Source organism: Amblyomma mixtum, chromosome 1 (assembly GCF_055824585.1).
Source record: "Amblyomma mixtum isolate Tamu chromosome 1, ASM5582458v1, whole genome shotgun sequence".
Classification (NCBI taxonomy): Eukaryota; Metazoa; Arthropoda; class Arachnida; order Ixodida; family Ixodidae; genus Amblyomma; species Amblyomma mixtum.
Window position 1 is genome coordinate 99,192,627 of NC_143012.1, and position 20,368 is coordinate 99,212,994.

A 20,368-nucleotide genomic window follows, 5' to 3' on the forward strand; every position below is an offset into this window, starting at 1 on the left:
GTGCGGTCATGCAGTTCCCCAGCTCTTTGATGTTTAATTTTTTTAAAGTGTAGGCACTACTTGCCTCATGCGTAGAGCGCACAGAAAGTGTCCACACTATCCACAAAGTAACGGGGGTTAGTTCAGAGGAGCGTCGCATAAGCTGCAGCCAATGAGAGGAAGCTCGGACAAACTCGGGTCAGCTCGGGTAAGTTCGGAGGAGCGCCGCACAAGCTTCAGCCAATGGTAGGAAGCTCGGGCAAACTCGGGTCAGCTCGGCTAAGTTCGGATGAGCGCCGCGCCAGCTGCGTGCGAGGTTGCTCGGGAAGAGCAACATGGGTCGCACAAACCCTACGGGTGGCTGCATCCACGGAGCTCTGAAGGGTGTGCGGTTTGGTGGGCAACACGAACTAAGTTACACAAACGGACAAACCCCAAACGCACCAACGGAAACAGCGGTAGTCCACAGCGCTTTCTCGTTCATTGCACGCAAGGAAACTTAAGTGCCGCCGGTAGCTATTTTTTTTTTTTGAGAGAGAGTTATGACTTTTTTTATCTTTCTTAATAAAAGTTCACTACGCTGACCTCCTTCACAGGCATTTCAGGTTGTTCATTGCAATCCAGATCTGTTGGAACATGCACAGCGGGGGTGATACAGACCGCATGCTTTGCGGTGTCCAATTTGTAAATACGCATCCGGGTACGCTTGGGGAAGCGCCCAGTCAAGAGAGTGTCATATGATGTAGGTAAGAGAGAGGAGCTCTGAAGAGGCAAAAGACTGCATGCAGGCTCCCTAGAAAAGTTTAGAAGAATCGACTGATGGCCGAGTTGGTACATGACTAGTTGCAAGTCAAGCACGTCGTGGATGGACATTCCGCAATGGACCGAAATCAGCCTCGTACCGTAAAGCCCACTGTCGCCCGATTTTTTGAGCTTTCCGCACCAAGAAGAGCTAAGCGCCATGGCGAGGGAAACCATGCATGCGCCCATTAGAAAACCGACCGGTACCCGAATGGCAGGAGAATATTATCCCACAAGAAATCACAAGAAAAAAGCTGCCGGGGAGGTCATCCAGACTTTTTTTGACCAAAACAGTAGGCGAAACTTGTGTTAGTACCCTCTGGGTGTCGTTGTCGAAAAACCTCAAATCAGGCTGAGCACGCACCGTGCCAATGACAGCATATCACTGTCGAGCCCTGAGTTTTTTTTTTTTTCTGTTGCTTTCGCCTCATTTGTTTTGCACCTTGCTGAATGGAGCGAGATACGCGCAATAAACGTCTAGTTTCAGTGGCGCGTTGTCAGTTTCCATGCCTCTCTTCCGTCATGCGTACCGCCTCGTGCGTCTTGTTCAAACAAGTCCCTAGAAAACATTTCCCTGTCGAGGCAGTCAGATATATACCGCCACGTAAACAATGGGCGAGAACAACGAAGCTGAGGTCAGAATGCAGAGTGCAGTGTTGCTCACGATAACACAGGAGCTGCTATATCAGCGCGGTATCGTCAGTTTGTCTTGCTGATACGTTTTGCCAGCTTCGAGCACAGAATGGGCTATAAGCACGTGCTCTTATGTTTGACAGCAAAGTCCGCCGCTGGTGTGCATCCTCGACGCTTCCGTTATCACCACGTGCACTTCTGCCGAACGCACGAAACGGCAGCGTCGCACACACCGCCGAGACGCAGCTGCAGTTTCAACAGCGAAATGTGGCGCCCAACCTAAGGCAGAAAGAATAAGTGTCACCACTGTAATCACAATTTTTGTCAGTCACTTCCAATCACGGGGACTATTTTTCTTAAAATAGCGGTTATCACCAAGCTAGGATGAATATCTTTTACTAAGCTCAGCTCTACCTACCGGAACTTGATGACGATGACAACCCAAGAGCAGCATTTGTAGTCTGAAGCTACTTGTGTACCACCCGTCACGTCTCGGTCACCCACAAGGTAATCAATGACACGCGTAAGAGAGTAAAGCATTTTTGGAAGGTCGTGCGAATGTGAGCAATCATACAGAAATAACAACGTAATTACACGTGGTTATTTCACGTAATTACACGTAATAAATGCATGTAATAACAGGCCAAAGCGATCGAGTGAACAAAGACGCCAGCGTCATTATTTTTCGCCCCTAATAACTTGGGTTCAGACGCTACGCTATAAGCGATTGTTCGTTCTTTCGAGAGTAACGGCGATCGTTAGTCCCGGAAGGCGAACGATATTTTTATTCCCCGCTCTGTTGCTCCGCTCCGCTATGAGTCACCAACGTCGGTTGCATATTTGCTGATCAATAAAACCCGCTCCTTTTTGAAATCGAAGCCCGCGAGTGTAAGCGAGAAGTTCAAAATTTGCGGGACACTTAAGCACGGACTTTAAGGTCGTGACGCAACAGCTTTATTGGATCCTGTAAGTGGTTGCTTTTGCCCACGTAGGCAAAGAAACGGTTTCCTCTTTCACAATCATTATGCGAAAGGCCACACGACACAAATATAACGCCCTGGTTTAACGAAGTCGTACGAACGTACCTGCGTGGTCTAGCGACTTTTCACAGGCCATCAGCCAGGGACTATTGTTCACTGCTTAGTGTTATGTCGTGATGCCGTGTTCTTTTGGGAGATTCTTCAACGGACTCTCAAAAAGAGCACTGAGATTACGCCCTACACCATAATATTTTTGCCTACAATGGAAGGTTCTAAGTTTCCCTCTGATCCTTTAGTGCTCATCAAGCTGTTTAGCCTTTAGATGAGCCGTATGACAGATCGCCACTAGTGCCGCCACGTTCATCGACGTCTCTGTTCAGGGAGTGGTGTGCATGGTATTAGGTTCGGGTGAGCGTGGTCGGGCCGGAGAAGGGACGAGGAAGGCGGGAGACGGGGTTACGAGTAGATTACAAGGAAAAGGAGAGTTTATGCAAGAATATTTACATTATTTACAAAAGGATAACTGAGAGGGTGTCTCAGTGTAAGGGAGCTTCTTCAGGAGTCAACAGGAGTGCTCTCAAGTCTCACAACAACTTCCCGTTAAATAACCCACGGATTCCCCAGATCCCTGTCTGGGGAATATAGTTCGAAGGATGACGTCCAATAGCATGAGCAGACGTGGACTCCGGGGGTACCACCCACGGCTGGGCGGTGCTGGCTGTCCCGCTCCCTCGCAGCTCGGTTGATGGGAGAGGGTAGAGGCTAAGTAATTAAACACTGCTGTCTTTCACTCAGCACACCACCACTCTGTTCGTTGACCCGAGGGTCGACTCGGCCACGGGACGCCGCCATCGTCGCCGCATCTTCGGCCTTCAGCGGTCTTTGACCTTCGCCGCTGCGACCATGGTCCCACGGTCCTGGAAGGTCGCTGCCTAATCCACTTAGGCAGCAGGAGAACCGCGAGCTGCCTTAATCCACAAGGCAGGGGGGGGGGGGGGGCATCCCAAACCCAACAATGGTTAGACTGCACAGGTTAGACTGCTTGGCTCGCTTTCCTCGATGCATGCGTGTGTCTCCCGGAATGTTGATGTGCTGACAAAGTGATAGCTGGATGATGGTGTGATTGTGTACGACGGGTTGCGTGATGCGACCTGGTTAAGACGGACTTGAAGCCTGTCAGTGTCGGTGTACTTCCATGCGATAAAGAAAAAGTAAGTGCCTTCGTGGCCTAGCAGTAGCGCGTCCGTCTCTCAACAAAAGGTCAGGAGCTCGATTCCAGACTAATTACTCCAATTTTCTTAGCTGCGAACTTCATCTGCTTTATGTAGGGACTGAGTGAACATTGCCATGATCACGACAACGCCGGCTGCGAAGCATGGGTCGGTCACATCTTTTGCGCGAACAACGCAGTTATAAGCGCATCGTCTGTGTTTTAAGGCTTATCAAAGGGTGTTGCGGAAGGCTGTGACAATAAAACAGGAGCGCATTACACGAATAATATCAAAACGTGTGATAAATTACATCCGGCCTGTGCTTACACATTCCGTGCTTCATGCATTACCCGCATTTTCGGTGTGGTGAGAAGGCTGTAGCGGTGGTCTGCCTTTTTCGTGACAACTCCCATCCCATTATTGGAGCATTCTGCTTTCCATCTTAGTGGTTATAAGTTATAAGCAACCTTTAGTCAATACAGCGCAGCACAGGTCAGTGTTTGCTACACGGAAACAAAGTTTGGGCTCCCGCTTTATAAACATTTCCAACTCAGCTATAATATAGCCAGCCCTTGCTACATATATCTTGAGACATTCGTCAACTACCACCAAAGCCCGGCGCCGTCTGGCCCTTTATACCGTCGCGATTGCAATGGTCCAATATTGGCGGCGATGTGTTTCTCACGTGAAACTGGCCGCACATTGTCCTTAGTCCCACACTGAAAATGTGCCGCAGGTTTTTTTTTTTTTTTTTTTCAAAGTAAGTTTTTCAAAAGGTGAGGACATAATAACTTTCGTCCAAAAACGTCATTGAAATTCCTTTTATTGAGTTTCAGACTTGTGTCTGTGTACCGGAAAACGTCTAATACGCGGAGATTACGAAGCTTCGGAACCAAAGATTAAAATCAAACTACGTGCCTGTGTGTGTCGATTGCACTGTTACACAAGTGCAGATAAGTGCTTAGAAGTACGTAACCGTCCGTTGGAATGCAGGTTGGAATGCTTGCCTCTTTTGACTGACCCGTTAAGACTGACTCGCACTGACTATGAGCACTTTGAGAGCACCTGAGGAGGTAAAGACAGCAGTACATGGTTCTTAAGCTGCCCACAAAGAGCTCTTTGTGGCGCTAAACCTCCTTCACTCCTTCCAACACGGCTTCCGTGCCTGCGATTCCGTCGTTGCTGGGTCCCAGGAGGATATATCGCAGATAAATTTTGCTATGTCTCCACTTCCATTCAGTTTTCTTCTCCAATAGCAGTGCACTCACGGCATCATTTGCAGCTTCACATAATCGAGCGGATGATCTAGTGCTTGGTATTAGTGACGCGAATGGCCTGTTTGCGAACAATCACGAACAAACACGTGCGACTTTGCAATGCCGAGGAAGGTTCCAGATAACGCAACTCTATTATCTCGGAACAACCCTATTATCTCGGAAGGTTCCGCGTCATGTTGACTCGGAGCTTTGTCTAGAGCTGTAGGCTTCCCGATTCCAAAAGCCACCAAGTGATGACGCCGTTACTCTATAGCTCAGGGCAAAAGCTCGCCCAAAGAACAGTTCACTGGTTAAATCTTGGTTGAGGTTTTCTCGCTAGCCTGCTTCGCCGGACGTGGCCGTGTGTTTAAGCCTCGTCGCGGGGCTGCCGATACCGAGGCACTCTTTGAGCTCTTCTCTGCCTGATCTTCGTGCCTCCCAGTGTGTCGTGACGCCATTCGATGGGATTTAAGGTCCCAAAGCGACTCAGGATATGAGGGGAGCCATAATGGAGGGCTCGGGATATTTTCAACCGCCTGGGATGTTTTAACGCGCACTGGCATCGCACAGAACACGGACTTCTGGCATATCTCCTAAATCGAAACGCAACCGCCGCGGCTGGGATCGAATCTGCGTCCCTCGGGTCAGCAGCCGAACACCGTAACCAATGAGCCACTGCGCCGGCATTGTGGCGCCATTCTAGTTTTTTTCATCGAGTGTAGAGTAGCTTAGTATGCCTGCTTAGTGAGTGTGCCCAATATCGTTGCGTTAGGCTGCATGATTTTTTTCCTATCACCTGTTCCCCATTTAATATGCGGTCGCTTTTAATCAACCATCGCCACCCTGTCCAGCGATTGGCTACTTTTTTTAAAGACATTTTCAGTGCTGGCACTACTGAAAATGGTGCCAGCATGGGCTTCCGCTGTTCCTTATGGTATACTTCGCTTACTGCTCCTTTTTCGCATCATCGATTGCTCTTGCATGACGTTCGTGCATATGTTGTTTTTTTTTTATTTGTATCTGTGCTCATGGCTGCTTGGAGGCAGTATTACATAAATAAATAAATATTTATTTATTTATTTAAGTAAATAAATAAATAAATAAATATCATTGCAGTGGTTGCCTAGTCGTTTGAGCATCCGCCTCGCATGCGGCTGGTGCGAGGTTCGATCCCCTGTGCCGCCGGGCACCCACCGGGGAAACAATGGACACAACCTTTCCTCTGGCCTGGCGCTCGGCTTCTTTAGGGTGAAATGCTTGAGAAATTAGTCATCGACCCCACCTTGAGAAGAAGAAACAACCTTGTGCCATGGAGCTCTTTGGCCTCAGATGCCCTTGTGCCATACAAAAATAAATATCATCATCATTGACAACCATATCGATGGAATATCCCTGCGGACGTGATTTCCACCTCTTATCACTACTACGCTGGCACACCGCTCTTCGCTCTTGAACAATGGCTAGGATGTATCCGGCCTTCACCCCTGCCCTTAAAAATAAGCTGTTCCGATACACTGATAGGTAGCAATGCGAATATCAGTGCCAGCACTCTGCTTTAACGCTGCTGGAAACTTTTAAATGCGCACTTTATCGGAAGTGATATAGAACCCTGCTGGAAAAAAGTTCTATGATGCAGTAACCTAATAGAGGCCTCATCGTAGAATATCGTACAATTTGTATGATATACGAATAATTTGTGTGATGTTCTACGACATCTCTATGATGACTGTATGATTTTACAGAAATGTATTACAACTGTATGATAATTTTCTATGATTTGTATGATAAGGCTATGATATCTGTATATCATAGCCTATATATCACTAATATTTATGTTTCGTACCTACACGTGGACCATGAGGCACACCACTCCTCCGGATTCATTGCATCCACGTGTGTTTGTATAACCGACACAGATGCGTATATGAAAAAACGCGCTTTTGCATTTAGTCTCTACGATAATGACACCCACCACGGAATGCAGTCGAACCGATCGCTACGCACGGAGGGGGAGGGGGGGGGGGACTGTATCCCAGCTCTGCCGCCGCAGTGGTCGCTTGAAGCTAAAATGGCAACCGAAGTGGCAAGTATGCAGCGAAAATTGAGAAAGCGGAAAGCGGATCCGCAAAAGCAGCGCCCGGCATCTCTGACGCAACATCCTGGAGCGCCCTCTTGATATCTCGGTGGATGCACGTGCCTGCCACATTGAACGCTGCCTGTCTTCCGAGAGGAAGGAACTTTGAGGCGATGCACGGGTTTAGGTCTTCCCGAATCTCTCGCGCGTGAAAATAAAGTGCCCGTACAGCCGGCCAAATCTTAAGCTGGCGTGCCTGACGGCCGCGTTTTCCGTGCTCCTGCACCTTGTGATGGAGCAAACTTGCGAAAATATCACATCAAAGCGCAGGCTCTCTAAGCCCCTGCTTAATATTGAGCTTTCCGCAAGTTTGCTTCGTCGTAAAGATCAGGAGCGCAGAAAAGGGGGCCGTCGCGCACGCCAGCTAAAGATTTGGCCGGCTGTACAGCCATGAAAGCCTGGGTGGAGAAATCCATTCCCACTGAACGCCCTCAGAGGCTCCTCAGGCCGCCTTCTTCATCTTTCTATTCGTACAAGCTGACGTCGAGAACGTGGACAACCCATCCTGCAGCCTCCGCGCCCGTGCATGCAGTCTAGGCTTATAAAGTATAATTCGACGTAGTGGCTAGCGCACAAGGAATACGCACGCAGAAGGAATCCAGACAGGACAAACGCTAGGTCACCACCGACAAGTACACCTCCCCTTTCGGGCCGAAAGCGAGCGGAGGATCGCTGACACAGTCGCCATCGAAACCTGACGTCATCCAAAGAGCTTCAGTAAGTCTGTGTTTCCGCGCTAATTCACTGGCTTTCAGTCGATGCAATGGACGCATACGCCTGTGTGACAAAGGGCGTTTTGGGGGGATGCCATGCCGGAGGGCATTGTTTTTGAGGTGAGCCGTTGTGAGCGTTCCGTTTATCCAGCTGCCTGGCACAATCAATACTTTTTCCTATTATTTGTTTATTTTTGCGAACCATCCAGTTGTGACACGTCCAAGTTGGCGTGCTCACTTCTCACGTTTCGGAGGCATCTGCAGCACTTCACCGATTTCGCAGAATGCACGTGAACGTCTGAGTCCCTGTTTCTTGAACGCGCGTTTGTATCTTGCACTGTTAAGCACCGCATCACTAATGTCCTATGAGGTTTCAACCAAGACCTATTGAAGTACACACCGGCACAGACGGCACGTCCTAGTTCGCGCCTTAAGCGCTCGTTAAGCGCTCGTGTTGTGTCTTCTCTGCTACTTTAGTCCTCGTTTTTGGCGCTAACTTCATCATGAGTCGTGCTTTTTGTCGCTAGGATAGAAACGCTACCGGCGGTGTGGCGCTGATATATACCTGTTGGGAAAAAGGCCGTCTTTATTATTTTACTTCAAAGAAGACATTTTTATCGTGTGCCCATGCGATCATCATCGTCAATTTATCTATGCTAAGTGCGATGGTGCCTACGAAATGAAAAGGTGCAGAAGAGAGACGTTTTTTTTTTTTTTTGCTGTTGAAGAGCGGAAACAATTGCATTGTGGCTGTTTTCATTGCCGATAATGAGAGAGCAGAGAAGCACTACGTGAACGAGCTAAGAAGCACGCATCAAATAGCAGACGGTGATGATGATTATAGCTGACGAACAGGGCAACCGAGCGCCCTCAACGGCCAAAAAGCAAACAAAATTTGGCGCACGCTTCTCCATAGGACCTCGCTAAATGTGCATGTCTGTAGTTCAGTAGGCTTTCGTTTCAACTAACGTGGCATGATACTATCGCATTTTGTGACCCAATAAAACCTGACGCAAAAACCTTATGCACATCGGTTGGTCTTCGAAAAGCGCCAATGAATGCGTCCGTCTCCATATCGCTGCTTGCGCTTCTTTCCGTTATCCTCTTCGAAAGAGGAGGCCACCGCTATAGGCGATAACATATCGGACGCCGTTTGTTCGTCCGCGCAGTCATTCTCTTCCCATGCTATCAGGCCAGTTTCCAGCGGCATTGTTCCAGCAGTGCGCAATGGCATATCTTAGCAAAATATCTGACCACTTTCCACTTAATCTTTTTTTTTCTTTTCTTTTTTGCACACTGCGCCCTCAGGATGAAATTTCCTGCATACGCGTAGGCTGTTTTTCCGACAGAACAAAAGGCGACATGTAATTGCTCTCTCGCGGTTCACGTTCACACTGCAAAGATGGGGATGCTATATATAGGGTAACGGCTGAATACGATGGTTGTTTGACGAATATTCTCGATACACCAGCTCGATTTAACTGACAACCATACAGGCCTATGAGTACGAGCCCTTGGTACCGATTGTCGAGATGGGATCTCAAGATGCCAATACCAAAGAGGCGGCATATGTGTAAATATCGGCATTCGCGGTAAAAAGTAAAAATTACAGGCAGTCGGTAATAGACCCGCGGCTGTGTAATGAAAGGAGCCTGGTCTGGCCCCTTTGTATGATGGCTGGCAACACAGTGTAGCAATACTCGATGAGACGTTCTGTCCTGAGAATGTGAAAACCGCCGTTACAAGTAATGCGGCAAGTGGCATCCTGTTTAGGACAGCTGGCACTTAATGGGTAGATCTCAGGCTCAAGCTCTGCAAGGCCCAGAGAGCGAAAATACGAGTAAAGGTTACGAATTTCACAACTTTATCCTTCACTTAATTGCATCCTACAGAAATGTAAAAATTGGAGAGGACACTTAAACTGCGCCTGAAGGGTGTGACGCGATAGCTTAGTGCGTTACGCTTTCCATTCTGAGCAGTCTGACACCTTTGAACTAATTTTTCATTTTTTCTATTGTTTCAATTAATCAACTGATCAATTACACACTCTGAATCTTCTTAATTAGCATAATCAAACATTGTTCTAAGCATTTTTACATTTTTGAAAAACCCCTTTTATTTTTTCATTTAATTAATCAAATAATTACAATGATTTCATTAACTCGTCATCGCCTTTCACGCACCAATAAATCATCAGTCACTAGAAATACAAGTTACCATGATACGATTTTTTTACGCGGCCCCCGATTATTTCCGACACGAGGTGCCGACTAGTACTACGCCGACGGATTTCCGACCGAACGAGCTGTATACGCTATCGCGTGAAAATCTAGTATAGTTATAGATGACAACATTATCCTTAACAATTGAAATAAGTAAACTGGCAATTTCTGGGCGCCTCAAATGATGAAACTCCGCACACGTGCCGAGGTACACAAGGCACCAGCATGGAAATTCGAGATTCATTCCGCCAACTGCTTATGTCTCGGTAGGAGAACTCAAACTTGAGCCCATTCACTGACAGAGAGAGAAGTTTCGCAGTTAGCTATTTCACAGCGTGCGTCCCGTATCTCAGGATTGCTGACATTTCAACTTTGCTACGAGAAATAAACCTCCGAATGCGTGTTTGCCCTACAAACGGTGCGAAGGTTTACTTTACTTTTCCTTGAGAAGAGAAACTAAACCGCAGGTAGGCGCGCAGTCTGCGTCGTGTGTGATACGGTGAGCATTACGAGGTTAAATATTAAACGGAATTATGAACAAAACAAAGCTCTATTCCAATTTGACGCTCACCGCGATTACGATCGTGCACGTGCACGTGCACGTAGTGTGTTTGTGGCATGCAAACTGGATACCTCCGTGAGCATAATCGCAATGCAAGAAATAACAACGAAAATGATGGAGCACTTGTGAAACATTGCAACGCATGTGTAAAGCGCAAGCCGTTACTAGACAAGTGTTTTTTAGTTGGGAAAAGTAAGGATAAGCGCGCTCGTCAAATTATTGAAGCCGAAAAGATAGCCAGATTGGGAAGTGCTTGTGTAAGCACCCCTACTGTCAGACTCTAAAAAAAAGAAATGGCTTACCTACGCTCGCAGTGAATTTGCGCATGCTTTGGGATGAGACGGCAAAAAATGCATGTATAAATTCTTGTGCTTATGTTTCTAATAAAGTTGTTGGAAGTTAGCGCTGTGTGTGTCTACTCGTTCCTGGTCCATTGTCCTGTTTGCGCTATTGCTCCGAAGTATGAACCAAGAAGCTCAAATTTCAACGTTGTTCAATGTTGGATACCTCCAATTTTCAGTATATTTGTTTTTATCGCCACACACTGTCACGACAATGCCGGCGCTTGCGCAGTCGTCGGATCGACAGTGCGCTTCGTAATGGTCTTTCCCAGTGCACACAACCGCAAGGTCGGTCTGTTCGGGGCGAGAGCTCCAAAGAGGATGCCGGCAGGAAGTACTGCAGCCTCGATGCACGCTCCATAGCATCTGCACGAGGACACCCCCTGTCACTATGCAGCCTTGGCTCCTGCCCACCGGCTTCCATACGTGTGCTCTCGTTCCAGTCTGAATATCGTCGCGGGATGCGATCTCTTTTCTGCAGCTGTAATTGCGCAAATAGACAGCACCTACCCAATACGCGTTGCTGCATTATACAGTACAGTGTATATAGTATATATAGTATACACAGTATATATAGTATATATATTAAATTTAAGAGAAGCCAACAGCCACAGAAACCAAGGAACACAGATGATTTTATTTATATTTATTTTGAGGTGTTGATCAACGGAGAATATTACTGAATATGTTGTCGCTTCAAGATTATTGATTAGAAAAGCAGAAGCAACAACCACGTGCCGCCGGTGGAAACCGAACCGACGACCTCCGAATTGCGCGTCCGGTGCTCTACGAACTGAGCTACGGCGACGGCTGTCAGATCTTCTGCTTTCGGGGGTATTTATGTTTACAAGTAACCTAACCTTGGGAGTGTTCACGAGCGCCATCCACATTCGTAAGCGGCGGATGTAGTACATCCTGAGTTACCACTGGTGTGACGTGGAACGTCACCGAACGGCGAGGCTGGAAGCTGTGTGAGAGCCCCCTTATGATTCCTATGGCATCAAGGCTGCCAGAACCGAGGGCCTCGTTAAGCAATCCCCTTCATTTGTTTGCTTAGTATATATATAGTATATAATATATATAGTATATAGTAAGCCAGTACTATAATGGGTGACACAAGCTCACAGCCTGTTAAGTCCAGGTCACTGCGGTTTAGGTTGTCAGCATCCTTTGCTTTCACTTAACACAGCGCGCAGGACACCGACGGGCACCGCAGTATACACGACCGCTGCGTTGTGGCGCCACCGTCGCTCTTTTCAGTAAAATCTACCACGACCCAACCAGGACAGACACCTGGTGCGTTCAAAAGTAACTCTTTGCGCGCGCATACGAAGAGAGAGAGAGAAAAAAAGTCTAGCATATTTCTATAAAAGCAAATAAACGACAGCAATCGCCCCCGCCTCGTATATGCACCACACGTTTAGCCCATGAACTGTACGCAGTTGGGGGCGAGCGCCAGGGCTCGTCATCCTCGTTTCTGGCGCTTTTCCAGCGCGGCTCTGCACGCGCCTAAAACCAGGCGCCGAGCAATGACAGTTCACAGGCGCGTTTCCTTTCTTCTTCCGTCGTCGCACACGCGAACAGATGTAGTGAGGCCACCGGGATAACGGTGCGGGTATACTCCAGGAAAAGAAACACGATTTCACCCGTTTCTTGCCGCCCCAGCGCAGCTCCTCAAATTCAGATTAAAGCCGATTTAATCGCTAACACGCATCATACAGTGCAGTTCGTCAGTGCGCAAAGCTGAGGGCATCTCTCAGAAACTGTCTTGCGCTTTTTCCAAAGCGACGTCTACAATTAGCGGACGGTTTTAAACTTCTTTTAACGCTAGCTATCAACAGCATGGTTCAATCGGCGGGTAAGTTATGAAAGTACAGGCGCGGACAAAATATTACGGTACACGCCTAGGCGTTTCAAACTTTCTGGAGTGTTCTGTAAAGCAGATGTGATGGTTTCTTAGTGCTCAGAGCGTTCACAACGTTCTCGTGTGTTGCAGCTAAGGAGGAAGATTGCCTCAAAAGGACACCAGCCCCTAAAGGGGGTTCCTACTCTGCTAGCAGCAACAGCAAACACATATAAATATAGCAAGATGCATAAAACAAACAACAAAACAAAGCTCAGTACAAACGAGGAGGCCTCAGAGCACAATTATCCGCTCAAAATTCACTCTTGCAATGCGTAAATGCTGACGAACAGTACGTTCTGCTCGGTACCGAAGAAACAAACTCGCGTTTAAACAGCCCCGCGGCGCAAAGTTTCGTACTGATAGCCGTGACGCCTGCCGCTCATTGTCACTGGGCGGCAGTGATGGTTCAGACATGTGGGAAGGCTGGTAGGCCGTACAGCTGCTCTCGACCGATAACAAAGTCGCATTCTACCTATTAACCGTGTTGTTGAAAACATCCTACACTGCCCTTTTTCAAAAGAAGGAATTTGTGCGCAAAGGTCAGGTTGCTGCATTTCATTCTGTTCCTTGTTGTGTGAGCGATGCATCCTGTTATTATGAACATGCACACTCATCTGTAAGCCTGTGTACCAGATGCATAGCCGGCGGATGTGTTTGCGATGACAAACACACGCTCGGAAGGCAACGCTTTGCGCGCTGCACAAACAAGTTTCAGCACCCGTTGGGAAACGAGGAAAAGGATGGGTGAGCGCTCTAGCCTGCTATATTGTTTGAATGCGGTGATCAGCGCTTGTCAAGCGCTGGGTCGGTACAATTGCATTGCGTAAACGTATATCAGTACTTGGAATTTCATTTGAAGTTATGTCATGTTATTACATCTAACCTATCTTGGAGGTTTCACATAGATTACATAACCAATAACGCTAACAAAACTTTAGGTTATCTGCCATGTAATTTTTCTCGCGCACCTTTTTCTTTCAAATCAGTTCTTTATAAAACATTAATACGTTCGAAGCTAGAATACTCAACAGCAGTATGGGATCCTAGCCATGAATACTTAATTACTTCGCTTGAACGTGTTCAGAATACCGATACCTCACTCAAAGTGAGTGTTCCAAGTTGCAGAACTAACCAGTATTTTTATTCTTTCCTGCCAAAGACCAGCTCAGACGGGAACCACCTGCCCGCCAGCATCGTCTCCATCTCTGAACCAGAAGTTTTTAGATCTGCTCTTCTTCATCACCTATGTTAACTACTCTCCTTGTATTTTATTTGTATAAGTATACTTACCACTCCTATCTGTAACGCCTCAACGGCCCTGATAGTAACGAAATAAATAAATAAATAAATCAGCTCGTTTCATTCTTTCGAACTATAACCGAGGATGAAAGCACCTTAGTCTTCAGTCATTGGCTTCGCGACGAAAAATTTGTCGGCTAACCCTATTTCACAAGTTATATTATCACTCTAGCCTACACAATAATTTCTTTCATAGACCCTATTTTACTTATCACGCCGCATTGATCATCCCCACAAAGTTGCCATCCCCTTATACAAAACAGTTTTTCTGACGCTCATTTTTTCCCCGTACTTCTAAGGAATGGAACGATCTTCCTGAAGAAATTGTATCTATTACTGACATAAATAACTTTCGCAAAGCTTTGGCTGGTGTTGTATAAACTCTGACGATGTTCTGCACTAATGTATTTTTGTCTTAGCTAACGTCGTATACACAGGATTAATCTTTTATGTACCCGTTTCCTTTTTTTTTTCCATTGTTTCTTCTATATTTTCTGCCCACTCCCTTCTGCAATGCCTGCAAGGCCCTGAGGGTAATATAAAATAAATAAATAAATAAATAAATAAATAAATAAATAAATAAATAAATAAATACATAAATAGTGGTCCGATGGTCCCCGTAGCTGATTTCGCGACTTCAATAACACAAATAATAATAATAATAATAGCGTTCAATTTAATTTTTATCGCTTTGACATATAGCCCTCTCTTTCGTTCAGTTTCCCGTTGTCCGCGATGAGGAATTTGAATCAGAGCGATAAACTACTTCCCCTTGTTGACACACAAACCAGAAAAGATTCCGAACGGAGCCAAATAAAGTATAGTGCACTGACTTTCAGCGTTGAAGAGGATAACGCCCAGGGATAGGGCCAGAAGCACCAGCCGATGCCTGAGCCCGTGCGGTCTCCAGCCGAAGGCGGCGTCGAAGCCCTCCTTGAAGTTATGCATCCTGAGGTCCTTGAGCATGTCCCTTAGACGGGACGTCGAAGAGGTCGTGCCCGCGTTGAACACCACCACCATGAGTATGTTGAATAGCACTATGCCCACGGACACGCAGTACACGGGCAGGTAGCCGCCGGCACTGAACAGTTCGCCCGATATCACCTGGCCCAGTTGTACGCCGACGAGCAGCGCGCTCATGACGAAGAGGAACTTGACGGCTCGCATGTCTTCGCGCGAGGAGCGCGACGCGTTGCTCTCCACGATGGCCGTCATGCACACCAGGCCGCCCGTCATGCCGCAGACGAGGCCCAGGATGACGTTCACGTACATGGGCGCCGAGAAGACCAGCACCGTCACTACGGTGCCAGCGTCCAGTACAAAGGCGCCGCACAGGTTAAGCAGCAGCGGGATGCGGTTGCCGTGCTTGTCGCACCACGAGCTCAGGAAGACGGACATTATAGCGGCGGGCACGAACTCTGAGAGCACCAGCAGCAGGTTGTGGATGTTCGCGTTGCGGGTGACAGCGTCGCGGACAGTGGCATTCTGCTGGCTCAGCGTGGCGCACACGTCTTCGGGGTAGGCCGCCAGGCACGACTTGGCGATGAACAGCTGCTGGGTGACCACGAAGCGCATGGCGAACGTGATGGTGTAGAGGAACAGGACGGACTCGAGGCCCAGGCCGCGGAAGAAAGGGATCCATCGCTCGCGCCAGGTAAGGTGACACTCGGGCGAGATCTCGTCCGCCGGCGCGAGCACCACCGAGGAAGAGCAGGCGACGCTTTCCTCCAGGACTGGTCCCAGCAGGACGGGGTCCTTGCTGGGAGAAGACGGTGAGGCCATCATCGATCTCTCGTGCAGCGCGGCGCACACAACAACATAGTCGTCCCGCACGCGCTAGGAGCACGGCGCGACGCGGGAACCGACTTGGCTTCGGCGCGAGCAGCAACACGCCGAAGGATGCCCGTGTGCGGAAACGCCGTTGCCTCACCCCAACGAACAGCTGGCGATGACGACAGAGCCCACGCTGCGGAGACCCGGCCGCGCCGCCAGTCTCGTACACGGTACGCGCACGCAACGACCACGCCGAAAGCGAGGGAGGGAGCGACGGCCTCTATCGTGTTCTCTCGCTCACCGACCGAGGGTGTTGCCAGCGATAAAGGTGCCGACGCAGCGCCGATCTTTTGTCGCCCAGCGTAGACGTTACTTGTTTCGCCCGTCGCTCGAAGGCGGAAAGCCCCGTCGACGAGCTTGGAAAGGACGGGCGCGATATCCCTTTCCTACCGCGAATATCGCGAGCCGCGTATGTGGGGCGAGCGTTCGAAACGGACCGGTCTGGCGAGAGGGGGAGAGTTTTCACGGAACGGTGCCCGTCTTTGCTTGTTTCATTGGAACGTTTTCCGTCCTTTTGGAGCGCTGGCGGACGGCAACGCGGAGGGAGTATAATGTGGCCGGCGCAGAAGTTTGCGCATACACGAGTGCTAAGAATGGAAACATTTGGATTTATTTACCGCGTGTTTCACTTGATGTTCTGCAATTTTCAAAGATAGGGTTTCTGTACTTAGAAGAGCGCTTTTTCGCCGTAGTATTGCTACCGCTGTTGTGCACGAGAATACAGCTAAGACGTTCTAACTAGTAGGCTAGTTAGTAGTAGTAGTAGTAAGGTAGTAAGGTGCACTTTATTTAACAAATGTGCTTACAGTCTTTAGAATGAGCCACAGACCAAAAGCTAAAGAAAATAGCTTGAAAATGCCAGTGGCTCATCGAAGAGCCATTACAAAATAATAAATAAAATAAACACATACATACAACTGTGGCAGGTCGCATACGATCACACTATTGAAACAAGTTATAATATTTACGGTTGAACGGATTGCTACACAGAGAGGTAGCTTTGAATCTGGAAAAAAAAACATTACAACCGAACAAATGCATTTGAAAGTTATACACCGGTGGGTTGATGACAAATGGGAAAAGGACACCGATACATACACAAACTACAATATATGAAAAGAAGTTATGAAATATTATTTACAAAGTACACTTTTAAATCATGTGGTCGGAGGTTAGACATGCTAAGCTGGTTAGATTCGTAGCTGTGTAGAACTAGAGGTATAAGGAAATTAAGTGCTTGTTTGCCATAATTCGTTAACGAATATTGAACTGTTATCTTTCTATTACTGTTAGCCTCCTTCTTTTTTCACAGGCATATAGCCCACTTAGTAGAGCAGAACGTTGGGCCAGTTGGTGTAGCGACATATTCAAGAAAACATTGCGCAGAATAACACAAGACGGAGGGAGAAACACGTACACACACTCGTGTGTGTGTGTACGTGTTTCTCCCTCCGTATTGTGTCATTCTGCGCAATGTTTTCTTGAATATGTAGCCCACGGTAAGTAATATATCCATATCAGTGTTTATAATTCCGAAATCGCAGTTGCCCTCGGCGCAGTGGCCCAACAAATTTTGGCTATTTCGACGAGTTAGTGCATTGGAGGGTTTGCTTTGTCTGACAGCCTCTCGAAAGCACATGTATTTTGGAGCGGTGTTGGCAAAATGTGTTGGGCCACAGCGCCGAGGGCAATTGCGTTTGGAAACTCTAAGAACTGATATGGATAATATTACCCGCGGTGAGCTACAGACCGTCAATAAAGACGACGACGATGAACAGTAATAGTTCAAAAGCTAACTTCTTGATGGTCGTTGTAGCATTATCAAGCACGCGTGCTGATGTATAGCATGAGCAGGACGGTTCACACGCGTCGCACTCTTGCGTATCATGACCAGTCATGTGACCTTTGCTGTGTCGTTATAAAGCCAGTAGCACCAAGCAATAGACGTTCATTCTTTATTCCACCCACCGGCTACGTTCCGTTACCTCAGTCGTTAACCAGACTACTATAGTTAGCATATCTTAGCTGTACAGTCGATCGCGAACCCACCTTTAATGGCCGCAGTTATAGCGAACGCCCGCTTATTACGAATGATGCTGGTGTTACCGTCAAAATATGTATTGCGACGATGGCATTGCTTCTCAGCTACAACTAACCCCTTGTGGTTGCACAATTCCGTTACCGTTACAGCTAACGCGGAGGCGCCGTAAACTCGGATCCGCTGTCGAAAACAACCGCTTCTTCCAGGAGCGACGAGTGTCACCTATAGCCTATGTGTCACCCCCTTCCTACGGAAATAACCCGGTGACTCAAAAAAAGCAAAACAATGAAAATAAATAACAAATACAGGACGTATGTAATGCCGGCAAGACTTCTTATCAGATGCATCCTTCAAAGATGCATGCCTTGAAAGGCGACGCCTGGTGCCGGTGGAAAGAGCAGACAGCTTTCTGTGGACGAACATGAACGGCAGCGACTGGCGGTCACCGTTTGCCATCAGAAAAAACTCGCAAGGAGCAGGTCTTTGGAAGCAACGTTATCGAATGCTACATGCACGGCACAAAGGCGTGAATGACGGGCATTTTTTTTCTAATTTTTTATCAGACGAGTGCGCCCCTAGGTATAAATTCAGAGGCGGCTCGAAGAGTAGCTAATTCAGTTAGACGATAACATAGCGAAAAAGGTTGATTGGTTTGGTTGGTTTATGGGGGTTTAACGTCCCAAAGCGACTCGGGCTACGAGGGACGCCGTAGCGAAGGACTCCGGAAATTTCTACCACCTGGGGTTCCTTAACGTGCACTGACATCGCACAGCACACGGGCCTTTAGAATTTCGCCTTCGACGAATTTCAGCCGCCGCGGCCGGGATCGAACTTAGAGCCCAGGGGGTTTGCTTCTGGGCCACACTGCTTTGCTCGTAATGCGCGCTCAGCGTCCCAAATCTCCTGAAGGTAAGAAGATATTTGGTGCTGCTCCCGCCGATGCGTAGGACTTCCATGCGTCCTACAGGAGCGCCGCAATAGTGCTCAGAAGCAAACCCCCTGGGCTCTAAACTTTTGACAAAGGCTGTACGTCTTTATCCTAACCAAAAACATGCTCCTAATGTCGTCCGTCGGAATCTATCGTTTCTCTTCACAATTATCCTTAGTATTGTGAAGAAACGCCATGAGTTGTCTGTAATTGATGCATGCGCGGCCTATGTGGTGGTGTTAACGGAGGCTGCTTTCAAACGCTATATGCAATGCAGAATTGCTTGACCGTGAAAAAAATTCCACCATCCACCGCCAAGACAGGACTCCAAAACACGGAGGTGGTGTACTGATTACCATTTTCGATTACCTCGTATCAGACATCGTCATTGTCTGTACTGCCCTTGAAATGCTTTGTGTCCGCATAAACCTTCACTGCCAAAGTGCATTATTCTTTTTGCGCTATAGGCCGCCGAACGCGGCACCATCTTTTTGCGATGATTTACACGATGTATCGAATGTTTTGGCTACACAATTCCCTTCGCTGCTTTAATTCTGTTAGGGGTTACACAATTCTCTTCATTGCTTTAGTTCTGTTAGGCGATTTTAATTTTCCCCAGATAGATTGGTCCGGTCCCTTTCCAACTGTCAGAGACACTTCCGCAGTGAGCCAATCCTTTTTTTAACATATGCATGCAGTTTAACCTTACACAGCTTGTTTCAGAGCCTACAGGCTTGGTTCTGGTACACCTAACCTTTTGGACTTAATTCTTACCACTGATCGTGATCTTCTACATCGTGTAACTTGCATGTTCGGTTTGAGTGATCATTGTCTTAGTCATTTCGAAGTAGCAGCGCACTACTAAGAAAGTTAGTAGCATCAAGACTATTCCAGGGGTGACTACACATCAATTAACAGCGAACTAGCAGTCTTCATAGATAGCTACATGCCTGACTTCTTCGAGGGAACCACTGACCAAAATTGGGCTTTATTTAAGAATACAGTCTCGTCACTAGTCGATAAGTACGTCCCAATCCGCCGAATTAAAAAAAAAATCCCTATCACCGTGGTTCACCGTCGCCATGAAACGACTTTTGAACAAGAAGAAGCGCTTTTTTCGCCTTGCAAAACGTGCAAACACTGTGGAACGCTGGTCCGCATACGGTGATGTTCTCCGAACTTACCGACTAGCTGTCAAAGAAGCCAAGCGCGTGTTTCTAAGTAACACACTGCCATCAGTCCTTTTTACTAATCCGTCTAAGTTCTGGAACACCAGCAGGCCCAAAGAACAAATAGTCATTCAGCTTTCTGACAGGGCTGGGAATACTATGGCAGGTGGAGAATGTTGTACTGCCTTAAAGCTCGCCTTTGCAAAATCTTTTTCTGACTGTTCTTTGGATGTTGATCCAGAAGTGCGTAAGGACGAGTTCTTTCCGATGGGCACCATTGTCATCGATTTTGCTGACATTGTGACGTTAATCCGGGGCTTGAACTTATCATCCAGTTGCGGTGTTGACAATATTAGATCG

General features: G+C 47.6%; 1 protein-coding gene across 1 annotated transcript in view; it reads right to left on the reverse strand.

Moving 5' to 3' along the window:
* The window catches only part of LOC149367318 (putative peptidoglycan muropeptide transporter SLC46), a 57,255-nt gene extending 41,078 nt beyond the window's left edge, over positions 1-16,177 (reverse strand). Inside the window, exon 1 of the mRNA XM_089554972.1 lies at positions 14,871-16,177. Coding sequence (XP_089411098.1) covers positions 14,871-15,822 — 952 coding nt within the window. The 5' untranslated portion in view covers positions 15,823-16,177. The remainder of the gene's footprint in view (positions 1-14,870) is intronic.
* Between the last annotated feature and the right edge of the window lie 4,191 nt (positions 16,178-20,368).